Here is a 22,335-nt window from a genome sequence, read left to right as displayed (position 1 = left end):
GTATGTACTGTATGTAGGATGTATCAGTGTGGTGCAGAGAGGACGGGCACTGTGTGGTTTCTCCTGCTACTCTGTATGCATGTAGGATGTATCAGTGTGGTGCAGAGAGGACAGGCATTGTGTGGTTTCTCATGATACTCTGTATGTATGTAGGATGTATCAGTGTGGTGCAGAGAGGACGGGCACTGTGTGGTTTCTCCTGCTACTATGTATGTATGTAGGATGTATTAATGTGGTGCAGAGAGGACGGGCACTGTGTGGTTTCCCTGCTACTCTGTATGTATGTAGGATGTATCAGTGTGGTGCAGAGAGGACGGGCACTGTGTGGGCTCTCATGATACTCTGTATGTATGTAGGATGCTTTGTAACTCCTCTGGATAAAAACTACCGGTTATAGCTTCGCCGTATAGGTCCACCAGCTTGTAAAGCGGCTTAACCCCTCTAGTGTTTACGCCGCATATTACAAATATTTCCTCAGAAAAATTCTGTTTGTAACCTTTCTGAAATATGTCCTTATATTTGGAAATGCGTACGTGGTCGCCGATAGCTAAACAAATGGGTGTTTTCTTACTTCTAAAGTAATCGCCGTACGTCGCCTTGAAGACTCTCAACACGTTAGAATCATTCACGGCACTTGGCGCACACTTGATCGTTCTATGATAAGTGCTATTATAACTGGTTATGAAATCTTGTAAAACATCTATATATCTGTAGGTATTCTTTGCCGTGAAATACCGCCACATTTGCGTTTTTAAAGTCCTATTGAAACGCTCTATAACAGCGGCTTTCACATCATTATTGTGAAATGTTGTATTCCAAATTTTTCTAACAACTTTTTTAGGACTTTGTTTAGAAACTCTTTACCGTTGTCAGTTTGCAGTTTCTTAGGCACGGCACCCTGTTGGAATATTTTTTCAAAAGCCTTAGCGACGGTTAATATATATTTAAGCCTTAGCGATGGTTAATATATATTTAATACCATCGTTGTGTATTGCCAGGTCTATGAGCGACACCAAATCGCATTGCCATTGTTGATTTATCCCTGACACGCAGATCATATTCCTTTTATAGTTTTTTATCGCCGGCTTGTGCAATGTGTATGCGTCTTGCTCTTGTAACCATTTTCTTACATCGTTTCTTTTAAATTTATTTTTTAACGGCTTCATAATATTTATCAATACCGCTATAACTACCTGGATTTAATATGGCGTAATAGCACTCTTTCATTCTCTTGTTTTGGGTCGCAGCATTCCGTGACAAGCGATTCAAAACAGACATCCTTTAATATGAAACGATATCAAAGCATCGCCAGTTCATATCAATATGGTCAGGAATGTTAGGAATGTGGGCTAGTCATAAAACTGTCACTTTTTATGGTTGATTTTTCCAGGGCCTATACCTACTTAGGTTGTATCAGTGTGGTGCAGAGAGGACGGGCACTGTGTGGTTTCTCCTGCTACTCTGTATGTATGTAGGATGTATCAGTGCGGTGCAGAGAGGTTGGGCACTGTGTGGTCTCTTCTGCTACTCTGTATGTATGTAGGATGTATCACTGTGGTGCAGAGAGGACGGGCACTGTGTGGTTTCTCCTGCTACTCTGTATGTATGTAGGATGTATCAGTGTGGTACAGAGAGGACGGGCACTGTGTGGTTTCTCCTGCTACTATGTATGTATGTAGGATGTATCAGTGTGGTGCAGAGAGGACGGGCACTGTGTGGTTTCTCCTGCTACTCTGTATGTATGTAGGATGTATCAGTGTGGTGCAGAGAGGACGGGCACTGTGTGGTTTCTCCTGCTACTATGTATGTATGTAGGATGTATCAGTGTGGTGCAGAGAGGACGGGCACTGTGTGGTTTCTCCTGCTACTATGTATGTATGTAGGATGTATCAGTGTGGTGCAGAGAGGACAGGCACTGTGTGGTTTCTCATGATACTCTGTATGTATGTAGGATGTATTAGTGTGGTGCAGAGAGGACGGGCACTGTGTGGTTTCTCCTGCTACTATGTATGTATGTAGGATGTATTAATGTGGTGCAGAGAGGACGGGCACTGTGTGGTTTCCCTGCTACTCTGTATGTATGTAGGATGTATCAGTGTGGTGCAGAGAGGACGGGCACTGTGTGGGCTCTCATGATACTCTGTATGTATGTAGGATGCTTTGTAACTCCTCTGGATAAAAACTACCGGTTATAGCTTCGCCGTATAGGTCCACCAGCTTGTAAAGCGGCTTAACCCCTCTAGTGTTTACGCCGCATATTACAAATATTTCCTCAGAAAAATTCTGTTCGTAACCTTTCTGAAATATGTCCTTATATTTGGAAATGCGTACGTGGTCGCCGATAGCTAAACAAATGGGTGTTTTCTTACTTCTAAAGTAATCGCCGTACGTCGCCTTGAAGACTCTCAACACGTTAGAATCATTCACGGCACTTGGCGCACACTTGATCGTTCTATGATAAGTGCTATTATAACTGGTTATGAAATCTTGTAAAACATCTATATATCTGTAGGTATTCTTTGCCGTGAAATACCGCCACATTTGCGTTTTTAAAGTCCTATTGAAACGCTCTATAACAGCGGCTTTCACATCATTATTGTGAAATGTTGTATTCCAAATTTTTCTAACAACTTTTTTAGGACTTTGTTTAGAAACTCTTTACCGTTGTCAGTTTGCAGTTTCTTAGGCACGGCCCCCTGTTGGAATATTTTTTCAAAAGCCTTAGCGACGGTTAATATATATTTAAGCCTTAGCGATGGTTAATATATATTTAATACCATCGTTGTGTATTGCCAGGTCTATGAGCGACACCAAATCGCATTGCCATTGTTGATTTATCCCCGACACGCAGATCATATTCCTTTTATAGTTTTTTCTCGCCGGCTTGTGCAATGTGTATGCGTCTTGCTCTTGTAACCATTTTCTTACATCGTTTCTTTTAAATTTATTTTTAACCGCTTCATAATATTTATCAATACCGCTATAACTACCTGGATTTAATATGGCGTAATAGCACTCTTTCATTCTCTTGTTTTGGGTCGCAGCATTCCGTGACAAGCGATTCAAAACAGACATCCTTTAATATGAAACGATATCAAAGCATCGCCAGTTCATATCAATATGGTCAGGAATGTTAGGAATGTGGGCTAGTCATAAAACTGTCACTTTTTATGGTTGATTTTTCCAGGGCCTATACCTACTTAGGTTGTATCAGTGTGGTGCAGAGAGGACGGGCACTGCGTGGTTTCTCCTGCTACTCTGTATGTATGTAGGATGTATCAGTGTGGTGCAGAGAGGACGGGCACTGTGTGGTCTCTTCTGCTACTCTGTATGTATGTAGGATGTATCACTGTGGTGCAGAGAGGACGGGCACTGTGTGGTTTCTCCTGCTACTCTGTATGTATGTAGGATGTATCAGTGTGGTACAGAGAGGATGGGCACTGTGTGGTTTCTCCTGCTACTATGTATGTATGTATGTAGGATGTATCAGTGTGGTGCAGAGAGGACGGGCACTGTGTGGTTTCTCCTGCTACTATGTATGTATGTAGGATGTATCACTGTGGTGCAGAGAGGAGGGGCACTGTGTGGTCTCTTCTGCTACTCTGTATGTATGTAGGATGTATCACTGTGGTGCAGAGAGGACGGGCACTGTGGTTTCTCCTGCTACTCTGTATGTATGTAGGATGTATCAGTGTGGTACAGAGAGGATGGGCACTGCGTGGTTTCTCCTGCTACTATGTATGTATGTAGGATGTATCAGTGTGGTGCAGAGAGGACGGGCACTGTGTGGTTTCTCCTGCTACTATGTATGTATGTAGGATGTATCAGTGTGGTGCAGAGCGGACGGGCACTGTGTGGGCTCTCCTGCTACTCTGTATGTATGTAGGATGTATTAGTGTGGTGCAGAGAGGAGGGGCACTGTGTGGTTTCTCCTGCTACTATGTATGTATGTAGGATGTATCAGTGTGGTGCAGAGCGGACGGGCACTGTGTGGGCTCTCCTGCTACTATGTATGTATGTAGGATGTATCAGTGTGGTGCAGAGAGGACGGGCACTGTGTGGTTTCTCCTGCTACTATGTATGTATGTAGGATGTATCAGTGTGGTGCAGAGAGGACGGGCACTGTGTGGTTTCTCCTGCTACTATGTATGTATGTATGTAGGATGTATCAGTGTGGTACAGAGAGGACGGGCACTGTGTGGTTTCTCCTGCTACTCTGTATGTATGTATGTAGGATGTATCAGTGTGGTACAGAGAGGACGGGCACTGTGTGGTTTCTCCTGCTACTATGTATGTATGTAGGATGTATCAGTGTGGTGCAGAGAGGACGGGCACTGTGTGGTTTCTCCTGCTACTATGTATGTATGTATGTAGGATGTATCAGTGTGGTGCAGAGAGGACGGGCACTGTGTGGTTTCTCCTGCTACTATGTATGTATGTAGGATGTATCAGTGTGGTGCAGAGAGGACGGGCACTGTGTGGTTTCTCCTGCTACTATGTATGTATGTATGTAGGATGTATCAGTGTGGTGCAGAGAGGACGGGCACTGTGTGGTTTCTCCTGCTACTATGTATGTATGTAGGATGTATCAGTGTGGTGCAGAGAGGACGGGCACTGTGTGGTTTCTCCTGCTACTATGTATGTATGTATGTAGGATGTATCAGTGTGGTGCAGAGAGGACGGGCACTGTGTGGTTTCTCCTGCTACTATGTATGTATGTAGGATGTATCAGTGTGGTGCAGAGAGGACGGGCACGGTGTGGTTTCTCCTGCTACTATGTATGTATGTAGGATGTATCAGTGTGGTGCAGAGAGGACGGGCACTGTGTGGTTTCTCCTGCTACTATGTATGTATGTAGGATGTATCAGTGTGGTGCAGAGAGGACGGGCACTGTGTGGTTTCTCCTGCTACTATGTATGTATGTAGGATGTATCAGTGTGGTGCAGAGAGGACGGGCACTGTGTGGTTTCTCCTGCTACTATGTATGTATGTAGGATGTATCAGTGTGGTACAGAGAGGACGGGCACTGTGTGGTTTCTCCTGCTACTATGTATGTATGTAGGATGTATCAGTGTGGTACAGAGAGGACGGGCACTGTGTGGTTTCTCCTGCTACTATGTATGTATGTAGGATGTATCAGTGTGGTGCAGAGAGGACGGGCACTGTGTGGTTTCTCCTGCTACTATGTATGTATGTAGGATGTATCAGTGTGGTGCAGAGAGGACGGGCACTGTGTGGTTTCTCCTGCTACTATGTATGTATGTAGGATGTATCAGTGTGGTGCAGAGAGGACGGGCACTGTGTGGTTTCTCCTGCTACTATGTATGTATGTAGGATGTATCAGTGTGGTACAGAGAGGACGGGCACTGTGTGGTTTCTCCTGCTACTATGTATGTATGTAGGATGTATCAGTGTGGTGCAGAGAGGACGGGCACTGTGTGGTTTCTCCTGCTACTATGTATGTATGTATGTAGGATGTATCAGTGTGGTGCAGAGCGGACGGGCACTGTGTGGGCTCTCCTGCTACTCTGTATGTATGTAGGATGTATTAGTGTGGTGCAGAGAGGAGGGGCACTGTGTGGTTTCTCCTGCTACTATGTATGTATGTATGTAGGATGTATCAGTGTGGTGCAGAGCGGACGGGCACTGTGTGGGCTCTCCTGCTACTATGTATGTATGTAGGATGTATCAGTGTGGTGCAGAGAGGACGGGCACTGTGTGGTTTCTCCTGCTACTATGTATGTATGTAGGATGTATCAGTGTGGTGCAGAGAGGACGGGCACTGTGTGGTTTCTCCTGCTACTATGTATGTATGTATGTAGGATGTATCAGTGTGGTACAGAGAGGACGGGCACTGTGTGGTTTCTCCTGCTACTCTGTATGTATGTATGTAGGATGTATCAGTGTGGTACAGAGAGGACGGGCACTGTGTGGTTTCTCCTGCTACTATGTATGTATGTAGGATGTATCAGTGTGGTGCAGAGAGGACGGGCACTGTGTGGTTTCTCCTGCTACTATGTATGTATGTATGTAGGATGTATCAGTGTGGTGCAGAGAGGACGGGCACTGTGTGGTTTCTCCTGCTACTATGTATGTATGTAGGATGTATCAGTGTGGTGCAGAGAGGACGGGCACTGTGTGGTTTCTCCTGCTACTATGTATGTATGTATGTAGGATGTATCAGTGTGGTGCAGAGAGGACGGGCACTGTGTGGTTTCTCCTGCTACTATGTATGTATGTAGGATGTATCAGTGTGGTGCAGAGAGGACGGGCACTGTGTGGTTTCTCCTGCTACTATGTATGTATGTATGTAGGATGTATCAGTGTGGTGCAGAGAGGACGGGCACTGTGTGGTTTCTCCTGCTACTATGTATGTATGTAGGATGTATCAGTGTGGTGCAGAGAGGACGGGCACGGTGTGGTTTCTCCTGCTACTATGTATGTATGTAGGATGTATCAGTGTGGTGCAGAGAGGACGGGCACTGTGTGGTTTCTCCTGCTACTATGTATGTATGTAGGATGTATCAGTGTGGTGCAGAGAGGACGGGCACTGTGTGGTTTCTCCTGCTACTATGTATGTATGTAGGATGTATCAGTGTGGTGCAGAGAGGACGGGCACTGTGTGGTTTCTCCTGCTACTATGTATGTATGTAGGATGTATCAGTGTGGTACAGAGAGGACGGGCACTGTGTGGTTTCTCCTGCTACTATGTATGTATGTAGGATGTATCAGTGTGGTACAGAGAGGACGGGCACTGTGTGGTTTCTCCTGCTACTATGTATGTATGTAGGATGTATCAGTGTGGTGCAGAGAGGACGGGCACTGTGTGGTTTCTCCTGCTACTATGTATGTATGTAGGATGTATCAGTGTGGTGCAGAGAGGACGGGCACTGTGTGGTTTCTCCTGCTACTATGTATGTATGTAGGATGTATCAGTGTGGTGCAGAGAGGACGGGCACTGTGTGGTTTCTCCTGCTACTATGTATGTATGTAGGATGTATCAGTGTGGTACAGAGAGGACGGGCACTGTGTGGTTTCTCCTGCTACTATGTATGTATGTAGGATGTATCAGTGTGGTGCAGAGAGGACGGGCACTGTGTGGTTTCTCCTGCTACTATGTATGTATGTATGTAGGATGTATCAGTGTGGTGCAGAGAGGACGGGCACTGTGTGGTTTCTCCTGCTACTATGTATGTATGTAGGATGTATCAGTGTGGTGCAGAGAGGACGGGCACTGTGTGGTTTCTCCTGCTACTATGTATGTATGTAGGATGTATCAGTGTGGTACAGAGAGGACGGGCACTGTGTGGTTTCTCCTGCTACTATGTATGTATGTATGTAGGATGTATCAGTGTGGTGCAGAGAGGACGGGCACTGTGTGGGGAGCGGACAAGCTTGGTCAGACTCTGTAGGAAGCTTTGGTGGCAGGGGCTCATCCACTTGTAACAGAACAGTGACAGCATCACATAGCAGCCAAAACGCAATGTGAATTCCAAAGGAAGGCCTTGCGGCTGAGGTTAGAGGAAAGGCCCAAGGGACCAAGATACTCAGGATGGATTGCAAATCATCTTAAAGATAATGATATAGCGCTGCCATGTGATACTTTCCTGCTAATACCCATCCCTCACTGATGACTTCCAGGAAGAAAGAGTTTGTGTATAATTCCTTATTGCCCACAGTGGTCTGCGCGGAGCAGATGGAAACACTAAATCAGCCAGGAGAGATAATAACAGGCCATATGTCACAGTGCAGGGCTGGTGATAATCCCCGGTCACAGGCTCCAGACAGACAGCAAACTCCCCATCTCTGTCACTTCTCCCGGTGAGCTAGGCACTCATACATCACTGAATGCTTCCCCGAGACATTGGATCACAATCACACGACTGATCCCTGGCTACGGTAATGATTAAGCAATCACCAGCTGAGGGGGAGAAATCTCTTTCAACAGTAAAATAAGTCTGGTGCACCCTGTGGCTGTGTGTGCAATAAGACCACATAGCCTGTGTTATCAGTGTGGCTATACTGCACTACACCAGATAGATACGGAACACGATTAGAGACAATCATTGCGGCGTGACAGTCAGTGAGCAGGCTGTCAATCAGTTACTGAGTGTCTGTGAGATCTAATCTATCTGCAGCCTCTGATGGGCAGCGATGGGACTTCTGGGTGATGTATGGATGGCGGAGGGGGATTTCTTGGTTAATGTATAGATGGCGGTGGGGGAGATTCCCTGGGAAATGTATAGATGGCAGTTTGGGATTCTTTGGGTAATGTATGGATGGCGGTGGGATATTCCCCGGTTAATGTATGGATGGCGATGGGAGATTCGCTGGGTAATGTATGGATGGTGGTGGGAGATTCTGCAGGTAATGTATGGATGGTGGTGGGAGATTCTGCAGGTAATGTATGGATGGCAGTGGGAGATTCCCCGGGTAATGTATGGATGGCGGTGCGGGATTCTCTTGGTAATGTATAGATGGCGGTGGGAGATTCCCCAGGTAACATATGGATGGCGGTGGGAGATTCCCCGGATAACGTACGGATGGCGGTGGGATATTCCCTGGTTAATGTATGGATGGCGGTGGGAGATTCTACAGGTAATGTATGGATGGCGGTGGGAGATTCCCCGGGTAATGTATGGATGGCGGTGGGAGATTCTCCGGGTAATGTATGGATGGCGGTGGGAGATTCTACAGGTAATGTATGGATGGCGGTGGGAGATTCCCCGGGTAAAGTATAGATGGCAGTGGGATGTTCCCCGGTTAATATATGGATGGCGGTGGGAAATTCCCTGGATAATGTAGGGATGGCGGTGGGAGATTCCCCGGGTAATGTATGGATGGCGGTGGGAGATTCCCCGGATAATGTAGGGATGGTGGTGGGAGATTCCCTTGGTAATGTATGGAAGGCGGTATACTCCCAGCATATAATGCAGGTAAATAACACACGTTTTTGCTGTACAAGAAAGTTTGCTGTCTATGTGGATCACATTTATCTGACATTAATTTGTATGCATTTATTTTGTTAGATAGTGACGCCGCTCCGTGGTGTCTGTGGCTTATAAGATAGTGCCCTCGCTAGTGTGCCTCCGTGGTGACAGTGGCTTGTTAGATAGTGCCCTCGCTAGTGTGCCTCCGTGGTGACAGTGGCTTGTTAGATAGTGCCCTCGCTAGTGTGCCTCAGTGGTGACAGTGGCTTGTTAGATAGTGCCCCCTCTAGGGTGCCTCCGTGGTGACTGTGACTTGTTAGATATTGACAATCACTAGTGTGCCTCCGTGGTGACAGTGGCTTGTTTGATAGTGCCCCCGCTAGTGTGCCTCCGTGGTGACAGTGGCTTGTTAGATAGTGCCCCCGCTAGTGTGCTCCCGTGGTGGCAGTGGCTTGTTAGATAGTGCCCCCGCTAGTGTGCTCCCGTGGTGGCAGTGGCTTGTTAGATAGTGCCTCCGTGGTGACCGTGCCCCCGCTAGTGTGCCTCCGTGGTGACCGTGGCTTGTTAGATAGTAAAGACCAGGAGGGCTGCATGAAGCTCCAGGGCTGCCTGTTGCCCACCACCGGTGTAGAAGGATCTGGCAGTACATCTTTGGCCGAGTTCTAAGCTGCACACAAACCAGATGCAGTGTTTGCATGAATGTGACCGCACGGCCCCCGCTCCAACACCTGGAATCAGATCTCTGCTAGTGCACAATTCCACCTGCACGCCCACAACACACCCGGAAATCACTATAGCCCAGTTACGCCCACCCAGCTGCCAACACTGAAATGCATACCATTGAATTACTCTTAGCTGTTGAAAGGGCCTAATTCAGCAAGGTACGCATTATTTGTAATCTTTTTATGAACCTGCACATGCAGGGACGCTGGTGTGCGAGTGCGACCGCAGTCTGAGGGCTGGCGATGCTGCATTGAGGGGTATCCAGAACATTTGCAGGGCGGGCCATGGTGGCCGCATAACGTCACACGCAGTCGCCGCGTCCCAAAACATGGCGGTATACCTGTCAAACTGTCCTAAGGCAAGCTGGGGGGGAACAGAAACCTCCCGTAGAGCAATATGTATTTATTCTGTGGTCGCATCACGGGGAAGGACCCTGAATGACCTCCAGTGACCTCCCAAACTAAAGTATAGTTGCTATATCACATGCGAGCCAGTATACGGCCCCAAGGTACAATTACCTGTTAATAACCCCCTTAGGATAAGATAAAATCTGCTGCATTATGTGAATGTGAAATAACTTGGCCACGGGTAATGTATGGCTATTTGTACAGCGATCTGTCTTCCTGACAGCAATTTTTGTTTCCACTGTGAGCGAGCCGGGAAAGAGTGCAAAGTCTCTCTGCATGTGGCTCTTATCAGATATTGATACCCCCCCCCCCAGCCGCAGAGCGTGAGCTGCTGACAGAACGCCTCCGGTTACATGCAGAGCAGAGAAATACATTACATATCAATTCATTTCATATAGGATTTCTGGCTGTCCCCCATCATGTCATTTTGTGGCATCATTATATTAATGTACAACTATTTCCCGACACAAGCAGCTTCCGAACTGAGGCTTGTTATAACATTGGTGAAAACCACAGGAATGAGACCCCCCCCCCCCCCCGCTGTGCTCCGCTATGGGATTATAGATCAGAGTTTTCACTTCTCTATAAAACTTCAAACAGGCTCCCTAGACCCACGTCTTCATCACATCCACCCGTCTCTCATCCCAACGCCCAGTTCCACACTCACTGTCTACCCCAGCTGTTGTTAAACTACACATCCCAGCATGCCCTGCTACAGTTTTGCTATTTGGCCATGCTAATGCAGGACAGGGCATGCTGGGATGTGTAGTTCAACAACAGTTGGAGGACCAAAAGTTCCCCATCTCTGTTCTATCCCATCTGTGTCACCTCTGTGTCACCCCTGTCTGTCTGCCCCTCCCCTTTTAAAATGTAAGTTTTCACAAGCAGGGCCCTCTTCCCTCTACTTCACAGGTTCTCAAACTTGGTCCTCGGGACCCCACGCAGTGCATGTTTAGCAGGTCTCCTGACCGAACCACAAGTGAAATAATTAGCTCCACCTGTGGGTCTTTTAAAATGGGTCCTGAGGACTGAGATTGAGAACCCATGCCCTACTTAATACCCTACAATGGCACATAACATATATATATATATATATATGTATGTATGTTATTTGGTGATTCATCGCACTCTACGGGCGCTCTTCACATCGTCGTAAGGGGCTGTGCCTCTTTAACCTATGAAGGCATTTATTGCGTGGGTGAGGGTTGGGTGCAAGGGTGGGGGTGGTGTGGGTGGGGGAGTGTTGGTTGAGGGGATACTATGGGTGGTGAATTTGCAGGTGTGGGGTTGGCCTGTGTGGGTGGTGTGGTTTAGTTAGGTGCAGGGCTGCATGTGGGTGACGGAGGTGCGGGGGGTGCTATAGTACTGAGTCATAGGGTCAAATGCATTAAGTTCGACATGGCTAATGTCGACACCTGAAATAGGTCGACATGGCTAATGTTGACAGGGTCAGAAAGGTCGACAAAAGCATTAGGTCAACAATGGGAATGTTAACATGAGGTTTTTCGCAGTTTTTGGTCCCAAATGTCAACGTAGTCGACATGGACACTGTCTAAGTGTTCTGCGCTCGCCATGCTTCGGGCACACCATTTTATTCTCCCCCACCACGCCCTAGTGGACGGTGGGGCACGAAATACCGCCTGTCGGCTCAAACAAGCGGGAAATGGGGCATATGTAAATTGTGCCTTGTAAATGATTGTCGCTTTATAAAAACCTCCAAGCTTGGGCCAGCCCCCCGCACCTCGGGCCCACTCAGATGCTATTACATGTGTGGGCACAGATCCTGGTGAGGGCGAGTCGCCAGGTCACAGGGAGAATGACACACAGAACACTGAGCGTATGCTCTCTGGATCCTTACCCCTCGTCCCATTTGTCCATTATTGAATGGTAGCCCAATGAAACTGAATGCTGCTTCCTGGATAAAGTAGGGGTTAAGGATACGGATATCCCGTGGCTCACGTGGTACGCGGGTGGCCACTGACTTCCAGAATCCATCCGCAGCACTCTGAGAGACGAGAAAGCAAAGGTTAATAAAGTGCAGGTTGTAGCAGGTAACACATTAGTATTGTATGGCTGAGTTACATCGCCTCAGTCACCGCTGCAGCCTCTGTGCTGTCATAGCCACCAGTGCTGGGAGCAGTGAGGGGTCCCGGACACTGGCCCTTATTCTGATCGGTGCGGATATATCCGCGTGCGTTCGTGCCGCCGTTGTTTTGTGTCTGCGCATGTGCAGAGGCGTCTCTGCGCATGTGCGAGCGGGGCGTACAGCCAAATCCCGCATGATATGTGAACACTCCGAACAGGGGGTGGAGAGGGGCGTGAAGGGCTATTTGGGCTCATTACCATATGCATACGCCCCGCGTTTCACGGGAGTTCCCATGAAAACGCTGGGCGTACGTATGGTAATGTGGCCGTGACGCACGTGTAGGGGGCGGACATATGACATCGCCGGATGTCTGCTGCCCGCCCAGATCTCTGCTTTTGCACGGAAAAATGTCCGTGTGGTCTGAGGTTGCGGGAGCTGGTGGAGCACTCGGTCCTGCATTCGATGGTCTGCGACCATCAAATGATGGGGGAGGTTCCCTTAGATGGAGGAGGCGTATTCCGTGAAAAATACACGTGCGGTCCGTTCGGACAGCTTCTTACCGCATACGGACGGAGTTGGCGATCCGTATGGAAGGCGGGGTTTCGCACGCACGGTCCTGGCCGCATAATCGGCTCCGGCCGCACCGATCAGAATAAGGGCCACTGTGACTACGCACAAGTGTCATACTGCAGCCCCCAGCGAGGCTCTGTGTATAGATGGGTACTGGGATATATGTTTTGGGAATAGAGGCTGTAATTGCGCTCCCATGCTGATATAACTATAACCCTGCCTTCATATATACAGTATGAGCCTCACTTCCACCCTGTACATTTACACCAGTGCCTGGGAACACAATAACCAGTGTTAGGAGTCCAGGGCTAGGTGATCTGGGAAACGAGGGAGATAATTGCAGTAACAGGAGGAGTTTGTTTTTATTTAATTAGAGGTCAAACAGGGCAAAACGTTTAATTAGTTGACTTGACCCCTGTTTGGGGGATTTACGTTCTGATGTCTGACAGCCTGTTAGTTGCCGGACACCAGCCACAGTGGGTACTAAGGCCCAGTTATAGTGGGGACGCCCTGGTGTTCCCCTCGGTGGTAGCTATGAATGTATCTGTGTTTGGAATCCTCTGCTTGCGGAGAGCGTGGGAGGTGAGCGATGCCCCCGGAGTCCTGCCAGCTGTTTCCTATCGCGGCATCAGGACCGATCGTACAATACAGACCTACCATTCGCTGCTTTATAAGATGATTTCATCACTTATTTACTTGTCCCTGGTTTGTATTATTCCAGCCGGACTAACTGCTCTGAGTGCTGCCTACGTGCTTTCTCATGCAGCCCGGTATTTTCCTGGCGCGCGGTGATGAATTAGGATGAATGCAGCACTCTCCCAGAAGGCAGGGAGCAATCTTCATACATCACGCAGGAGATCCCGGTGACTGCATCGCACCATTCCGGTCTGGCCGTCATATCGCGCCTGCACTTTCCCCAAAGCCACCCCGTTCCCATGTCTATCCATCTCGGTGAACGGGACACAGGTCGCTGACCCCGGCCCCTGTTCACTTTGTCAGATTAAAAATCAAAAGGAAAGTTCCATTAATTACTCCTCTCTGCCCTGATTAAGTCGGCAGTCTGCAGCGATAGCCAAGAAACACACTGAATAATAATAATCCGAGGCTGAAATGCTCCAGATGCCTCAGCGACGTGCCGGACGGTGGCAGCGCAAAAGAACGCAGCTTGTTTATCTTATGGTGACCGGGATGTTTGCGGGAAACTGACAAGAAAATGATCCACGTACAAATGTTACTTTTCTGTACTGATTTGCTTAAATCAGGCGACCTGTGTTCTGTGCAAGAGAGTCGCCTCTAGTAATTAGCAGCAAAGCTGTGGTTCTAGGCCAGTGATGGCTAACCTTGGCACCCCAGCTGTTGTTGAACTACACATCCCAGCATGCCCTGCAACAGTTTTAGCATGGCCATACAGCAAAACGGTAGCAGGGCATGCTGGGATGTGTAGTTCAACAACATCTGGAGCGTCAACGTTAGCCATCACTGTTCTAGGCACTGTTCTTGCCAGTAGCACATCTGTGATGAGAATATTGCCCCTGTATCGCAGGCTGTCTCATGAATTTAAAACCCACAAAAAAAAAATGTTAATGAAGGCTTGGTTGGAAATTGTTACAGTTGCCATTGAATCCCTGGGTAAAAGCCTCCAATCAGCAGCAGCTTTGAAAACGCAGACGGTTATTCCCGCCAAAGCAGGTTGATCTGCGGTGTGACAGCATCACTGAATTCCCGGGCCGAGTATCCCGGCATGTTAACTCTCGTCATAACCAGGGTTGAACATGGCTCTGACCCGGGGTGCTGTGCAGTGTGAATGGGTAACCCCGGTCGAGCGACCAGGACCTGTTCACACTATCACCTCGTTCATATCGCGAATGCCGAGTCCTGTTCACACTATGGAAGAGGTAGAGCTTGGAGACAGCGTCAACGCGCCGGTCTGGCATCAGCATCCTGGTTTTTTGTCCGGTCGCTGTGCTAGCTTTCACACTGCAAATGCCAGGTCGCTACCGGGACGGACCAGTGTCCACATCCCAGGTGTGAGACGGAATTTGCAGTGTGAAAGAGGTATTAGTAACCCAACCCCTTAGTGTCACTGCAGCACGAGGACAAGCATAAAGCACATTGGTCTAATGTAGGGCACTGCAGACTATCAAACGGCAACAGTTAGTGCCAAATTTTTCCTTGTGTCAACATTTTTCTACCACCGACATGGTGCATGTCGATCTTTTGGTTAATGCTGGGAGTTTCAGGCATAACGCAGGCGTGGCCAAGCGTTTTAGGGGTCGCTGTGTGACGTCCGCTCCACACCGGATATGCCTGTATTCATCACAGCCGCTGAGTGAGTCCAGGGCTACACTGCGCTTGCCATGAGTGGTGGCCAGTGGAAAAAACGAGATTTGGACATTGGAAGTCTTCGCTAGTCGTACACATCCATTTGCACAAACATTAATTCGCTAGAGCGGGGCCTATTGGTTATATGGCCGTTGCACATCCGCTTAGCAGCAATCAGGTCTGAATTAGGCCCTATGAGAGTTTGCATACAATAGAAACTATTATAAAACATTGCTGGGGTTCCACAATGAAGATATTTCCGAAGATCTCGGCCATATCGTAAAAAGTGAAAACGGAACCTTTTAATCGCCAGAGTGAATTCCCGAACGTACCACTTTCTCCTTGTAAACAATGTATTTCAGCCATTTGAAATCTTGCCACTTAAACCCGGCCAAGACGAAAAGGGAGTCTTTCTCATACTGTTCAAGCTTTTGGATGGCTCCTTCGGGATATGTGATTCTCAGCGTTGTCTTACTCCCTACGTCCTTCTCAAAACCTTTCACTGGCGCAGAGTTCAGTCTGGAAACACGACAAAAGGGGAAACCAAAGCTTATTGTGGGCGGTGGTTCGGAAACATTTATGTCATCATAGCGAGAAGTCTCTCTTACCTGACCACCACCTCGTATTTGTCGATTTTAGGTCCCAGTGACTTATTGGCGAGCACGCCTCCGTTCCCCACAATGATACATCGCCGGCACTGCAAGCTGGGAGGAAACAGACGCAATTCAGACAGGAGTATAGATCGTCACACTGTAGCAGGCAGGAAGTTTCTAATGCCAACTGCTACATGTAACAGCCAATGTAATCCCATTCCTACAAAAGTTATCTATAGGGGGCTCTCGGGAATAGTTACACACTTGGTAGAGATCTGGCAATGATAGGGGTGATTCTGATTGTCTCGCTAAGTAGAAAAAATGTATCGCAGCATGCTACCCGCACGAATGCCCACCCCGACGCTTTTTTCCCTTACAACCATGCAAGGGCATGTGTAACAAAGATAAATGCCCCCACAGCAGGAGAAATCATTCGATGGGGGCCAATTCGGATCACACCGCGTGATCCAGTCGTGGCCCCTATATGCCAGATTATTTCTGCACCTCTTACGAGATCGTGTTTGTGATTTTAAATGTATATACACATCTGTGTGGTTCAGAATCCAACGACGCATTGATGTTAAAGCTTAATGTAAGTGTGTTCATTATCTTAATGAAAAAGGGTCATCCCGTGACAAGCGATATATAGGAAGCAGCTGTTTATGTTGGGAACACCTGGAATCTGTGTACGCTGGGAGCACAGTCAGCGCAGCCGCGCGCTGTATACAGGCGGATAACTGCACTGTATATATTGCTACAGTCCGCTGCCTGCATAAATAAATAGGGGAAGGGTAATTAATGAGGGGCTGCAGGGAGACATCCTATGTGCAGGAAGTGTTACTATAACAAAGTGTTACAGTGCACATGGATTTCAGTTCTACACCGGTATACGTTTTAGGCAATCTGTGGCTATAGCTGTTGTAGAACTACAAGTAGCAGGATGTCTTGCCAGCCATGCTGGGTTTTTAAAGTTAGCAGATATTAAAATATTATGGCACCATCTCACAACTACAGATGTGGCCTCATACATCTTTACTACTGTCACGCCAAACTCTTGGGGGGTAATTCAGATCTCATCGCACGGCCACCGATTATAGATCCACTGCGCACGTGCAAGGTTGCCCTGCCCAAAAAATCCTGGTCCTTTCGAATGGCATGTGTAGAAAAAGGAAGTAGGCGTCTGGGGGTGGATACCGGACGTTTAGTGGGAGTGCTAAGAAAAACGCAGGCGTGCCTAGGGGAACCAATGGGAATGCTTAGGTGTGCCTGAGCGGTATAGGAGAGGGTGTGACCTCAGCTCCAGGCCGGATAGGTCTTTTTCCATCGCAGAGTAAGTCTTGGTCTACTCTGAGCCTGCAATAAGTTGTGGCCAGTGTAAAAATCAGTCGATGGTGAGGGCCAATCCCAGGGCATTTTTTCAATCCCGCGAATCGGGATTACTAAATGCTCAATCCCAAGATTCCCGGGATTGACATCCCTAAAAGAAAACCACCACCCCCCCCCACACACATTGACTAACTTGGGGGAGCGGTGGAGCTGGGCAGGTGGCAGCGGGGTGGAGGAAGGCAGCGGGTGGGATGCCGAAGATGCTTGGGTGCAGCTGGGAGAGGTCAGGTGGAGGAGGGTTCCGGCGGCAGGGGTGTGGCCTACCCAGCGTGACTTATGACCAAGTCACTCTGCGCAGGCTGGACGCCCGGTTGGGAACAGCGGGGCATTAGCCTGCGCATGCGCAGTCTAATCCCGGGATTGGACACTCCAATCCTGGGATTGAAATCTTGGACATTTTGGGGCCAAATCCCAGGACTTCCCACCCTAATCTGTACACTCTGTTATGCTACAAAAGCGGTTCTGAAACATTTCCGCGGTTGGGAGACGGGCACCTTATACCCAGTGATGTATTTGCTTTACCTGTCTAGTGCCGCCGTCAGACGATATTCCTTTGTAGCAGACAGGATTGCTTTGATCACGTTATCTGTGCGACAGAAAAAGCATATAGTGAGCCGCGGTCAGGGAACGGCAGTAATGTGCAAACGAAATGTGAAGATTAAATATCAATGAAGTCTGTCTACACCTATGTAGATTGTAAGCTCCCTGGCACCAGTGAGCCTGTTATTCCTGGAATTCTCATCTTTAGCTCTTTGCACTTATGGGACCCTGCGGATATATTTTCTGTAAAGTGTTTCTGACACGTGGGGAATGAAATAAGTAGATTAAGAGGTTGTAACGAGGATTCCACAAACAATGCTGACAGCGTGTGAGGAGCAGGTAGGAGGTGAGAGCCTGGGAAGAGGACCCGCTGCTGGGTTTGGGTAATGCTGTACCTTGATGCTACAGCAAAAGAACAAAGACAAAGTGTGGCACAGCCCCGTCCTACAGAAGAGGATGCCACGGAGAGGGAATGGGTTTGCATACGGCATGTGTCAATGGAGCAGAACTTCCTTTGACGCTTATATTTGGGTTTATTACAGGTTTATGGGACAGTCCGTATTCTAAGCATTGGGTGGTCGGAGGCGGCTCAGTTGTTTTCTATTAACAACATTCCAGAGCTCAAACAGAGCATAATGAAAATCAGATCGACTGAGAAATGCCAATACCCACTGTAAATAATCAATATGCATAAAGCCCGTGACTTAAGGCCCCCATACATTAGTCCGACTTGCCCTAAGGACAAGTCAGACCTGATTTCCCCCTGCAGCTCCCCGGGAGGGGGACACACGATTTGGCACTTGATGTGCCAAGTTTTGCAAATGATACATCGCATGCAATGTATCATTTGCAACTCCCGGGGAGCTGCAATGTGGAGCGAGCAGGGGGGCCGGGGACATCGAGGTGGCGGGCGGGGGATGCTGCAAGGTGGCTGGGGGGACGGACGCACGCTGCTAGTAGTGCAGACGCTGTGGGGGACACAGGCGGCAGTAACATAGAGCCGGGCGGGGGGAGCCGGGAGCTGTCAGTACTGAAAAAAAAAAGCCCATACAATGAATGGGCAGCCTGTGATTGGCTGAGCGCTCTCTCAGCCAATTGCTGACAGGCTGAGAGAGCGCTCAGCCAATCACAGGCTGCCCATTCATTGTATGGGCTTTTTTTTTTTCAGTGCTGACAGCTCCCGGCTCCCCCCGCCCGGCTCTATGTCACTGCCGCCTGTGTCCCCCGCAGCGTCCGCACTACTAGCGGCGTGTCTCCCCCCCCTACCCGGACGGAGCATGACAGCTCCCTGCTCCGGCTCCCTCTGCCGCCCCCTCCCTCGCCGACGTCTCCCCCCCCCCCCCCCCCCTCGCGTCCTCAGTCCCCACGGCTGCACATAAGATTTCAGCCGGTCCGAATTCCCGACTCTGACCCGATGCGCACGGGACCGCGCATCGGGTTGGACCGGGTGTCAAAACCTGCGATTTGGTCCGATTTTACTGCCCGATCCATCTGGATCGGGTGAAATCGGGGCCAAATCGCATAGTGTATGGAGGCCTTTAGTCGGGAAGCTATGTGTAGCTGTGAATAATTATACAATATCGTCGCCTATTCAGTGAATACAGTAAGTATAGTTTAACTTCAAAATACAGGACCGGGAATGTAATTCAAATAGAATGAAGCTTTGGAAAGGTTAAGTAACAATACCATGAGGATATAGGGAAGGGGATGTTGGGAGGGTAGGAGAAAGAACGAAGGGAATATTAATAGAAGGGATTCAGAATGACACTACACATGCCCGAAACATGTTGGATGAATAGTTTTTCACGTTTTTTTAAAATCCGAGAGTGCCGCCTGCAAACTCAGGTCCTGGTATAGGGTGTAGAAATCAAAGTGGTCATTGTAAATGGTTTCAAAATATCTAGTTGTGTCAACGGTATACGGTCGACATTAATACGGTAGACATGCATTGGGTTGGCCACTGAAGGTCGACAGGGAATAGGTTGATATATGTAAAGTCGACAGGGTCAGGTTGACACAAGAATTAGGCCAACAATGGCAAGGTCGACAATCAAAAGGTTGACATGAGTTTTTCACCTTTTTCCTGCCGGCACGCGGTATTTCATGCCCTACCATCCACTAGGGAGCGTGGTGGGAGAATAGAATAGTGTGCCGAGCGTAGCTAGGCATCGAGGTCAAAGCATGGCGAGTGTCCCTTGTTTCCGGTGTCCATGTCGACATCCGGGACACAAATAAAGTAAAAACTCATGTCGACTTTTTGACTGTCGAATTTCCCAGGGTCAAGCTTTTGACCCGGCTCACCTTAGTCATGTTGACCTTTTTCATGTGTCGACCTTAGCCCTTTTGACCTTCTATGGTCGAATCAATGACTCATACCCGTGTCAATGAGGGCAACAATACCCCTTTCACACCGCAGCTATAACCCAGGATTATGCCGATTTTAAATGGTTTCAAAGCGGTTAGAGCAGCAGTGTGAAAGCGCCAGTTTGAAATTACCGGTTCAAGAAAACCCCACAGCCCCCCTCCCCCACTACCTGGCCAGCGTGTGGATCCAGGCAGCGGGGTCCATGCATCGCTGGGGAGGCAGCACGGGGTCCCTTTGGTGAATGGGAAGTCAGCGGCGGGGTCCCTGCGGCGGATGGGAATTAGTATCGCTACAAGTTGCCATCCACCGTAGGGACTCCGCCACTGACCAACCATTCGCCGAAGGGAGCCCGCTGCCTCCCCAACAATGCATGGACCCCGATGCCCAGATCCCCATGCTGGCTTGGTACCAGGGGAGGGGGGGAACCTGCCTTTGCCCAGGGGAGGTGGGGGGTTGGATGGTCAGGATGGTTGGCTGCCTCTGTGTTTTGCAATGTGAAAGCAGCATAAAAGGTTTCCATTTTTTAGAAGCTTTAATAAATGTACCCCTAAGACGGATGTGTCACACATGAACTTGGACTAAACCGTCCAAACGTATATACATAGGACTCCAGTGACTGGTACAGTAATAATACAATCCTGGCCGTATACTGTGTAACTGGAACTATCTCATCCATATGTAACAGCCATGTGACCAGCCTGATAAAGGAGCCCCTCGCGTTTTGGAGAGTGTCTCGTGTGTACAGAGCTGGGAGGATCCTGACTCATACCAGATGCCGACAATATGCCCTCCATATGTGCATCTGCCTCCAATCAGACCCACAAAAACATCCCTGCTGGAAATAACATTACAGTATAGTGCAGATGCCAGAAGGACTTGTCAGATTCCTCCATTGCTGCATCGCTAAGGAGCTGTCTGATCAACACACAAGTGTGTCCGTCAGGAAGTGTAACGGTGTCACAGTCACGGACAGTTCCTTCATCTGCGGTGTAATGTGTATAGCTGGTATTTACACAGTCTGTTCCTTCATCTGCTGTGTAATGTGTATAGCTGCTATTTACACGGACAGTTCCTTCATCTGCGGTGTAATGTGTACAGTATATCTGGTATTTACACGGACAGTTCCTTCATCTGCGGTGTAATGTGTATAGCTGCTATTTACACGGACAGTTCCTTCATCTGCGGTGTAATGTGTATATCTGGTATTTACACGGACAGTTCCTTCATCTGCGGTGTAATGTGTATAGCTGGAATTTACACGGACAGTTTCTTCATCTGCGGTGTAATGTGTATAGCTGGTATTTACACGGACAGTTCCTTCATCTGCAGTGTAATGTGTATATCTGGTATTTATACGGACAGTTCCTTCATCTGTGGTGTAATGTGTATAGCTGGTATTTACACGGACAGTTCCTTCAAGGTCTGCGGTGTAATGTGTATAGCTGGTATTTATATGGATAGTTCCTTCATCTACGGTGTAATGTGTATAGCTGGTATATATATATATATATATATATATATATATAGATAGTTCCTTCATCTGCGGTGTAATGTGTATAGCTGGTATTTTTACGGATAGTTCCTTCATCTGTAGTGTAATGTGTAAAGCTGGTATTTACACAGACAGTTCCTTCATCTGCGGTGTAATGTGTATAGCTGGTATTTACACAGACAGTTCCTTCATCTGCGGTGTAATGTGTATATCTGGTATTTATATGGATAGTTCCTTCATCTGTGGTGTAATGTGTATAGCTGGTATTTTTACTGATAGTTCCTTCATCTGCAGTGTAATGTGTAAACCTGGTATTTACACAGACAGTTCCTTGATCTGCGGTGTAATGTGTATAGCTGGTATTTACACAGACAGTTTCTTCATCTGCACTGTAATGTGTATATCTGGTATTTACCTGGAGAGTTCCTTCATCTGCGGTGTAATGTGTATATCTGGTATTTATATGGATAGTTCCATCATCTGTGGTGTAATGTGTATAGCTGGTATTTTTACAGGTATTTCCTTCATCTGTGGTGTAATGTGTATAGCTGGTATTTACACAGACAGTTTCTTCATCTGCGGTGTAATGTGTATATCTGGTATTTACCTGGAAAGTTCCTTCATCTGCAGTGTAATGTGTATATCTAGTATTTACCTGGACAGTTCCTTCATCTACGGTGTAATGTGTATATCTAGTATTTACCTGGACAGTTCCTTCATCTACGGTGTAATGTGTATAGCTGGTATTTACCTGGACAGTTCCTTCATCTACGGTGTAATGTGTATATCTGATAGTGAGCTTACAATCTAAGAAGCTCAGGACACATGGTAGAAGACAAACTACAAAGACCAAGACTGAGATAATGAATGAACATATAATAACTAGCATATGATAGACGAGCACAGACGCCACTGATTGTC

At 48.0% G+C, this 22,335-nt stretch overlaps 1 protein-coding gene across 7 annotated transcripts in view; it reads right to left on the bottom strand.

Annotated features, from left to right (window-relative positions):
- The window catches only part of ST3GAL3 (ST3 beta-galactoside alpha-2,3-sialyltransferase 3), a 303,695-nt gene that overhangs the window by 4,990 nt on the left and 276,370 nt on the right, over positions 1–22,335 (bottom strand). For all 7 annotated transcript variants that reach the window (XM_083157570.1, XM_083157569.1, XM_083157571.1 and 4 more), the window contains 4 exons: positions 17,540–17,603; positions 15,647–15,742; positions 15,371–15,557; positions 11,919–12,065 (listed from right to left, as the gene is read on the bottom strand). In XM_083157570.1, the coding sequence (XP_083013696.1) occupies positions 11,919–12,065; positions 15,371–15,557; positions 15,647–15,742; positions 17,540–17,603 (494 nt within the window). The remainder of the gene's footprint in view (positions 1–11,918; positions 12,066–15,370; positions 15,558–15,646; positions 15,743–17,539; positions 17,604–22,335) is intronic.

Source organism: Crinia signifera, chromosome 8 (genome assembly GCF_055691185.1).
Source record: "Crinia signifera chromosome 8, ASM5569118v1, whole genome shotgun sequence".
Lineage (NCBI taxonomy): Eukaryota > Metazoa > Chordata > Amphibia > Anura > Myobatrachidae > Crinia > Crinia signifera.
The sequence above is the reverse complement of the archived record's forward strand: the minus strand, read 5'-3'. Positions and strand labels throughout refer to the sequence as shown.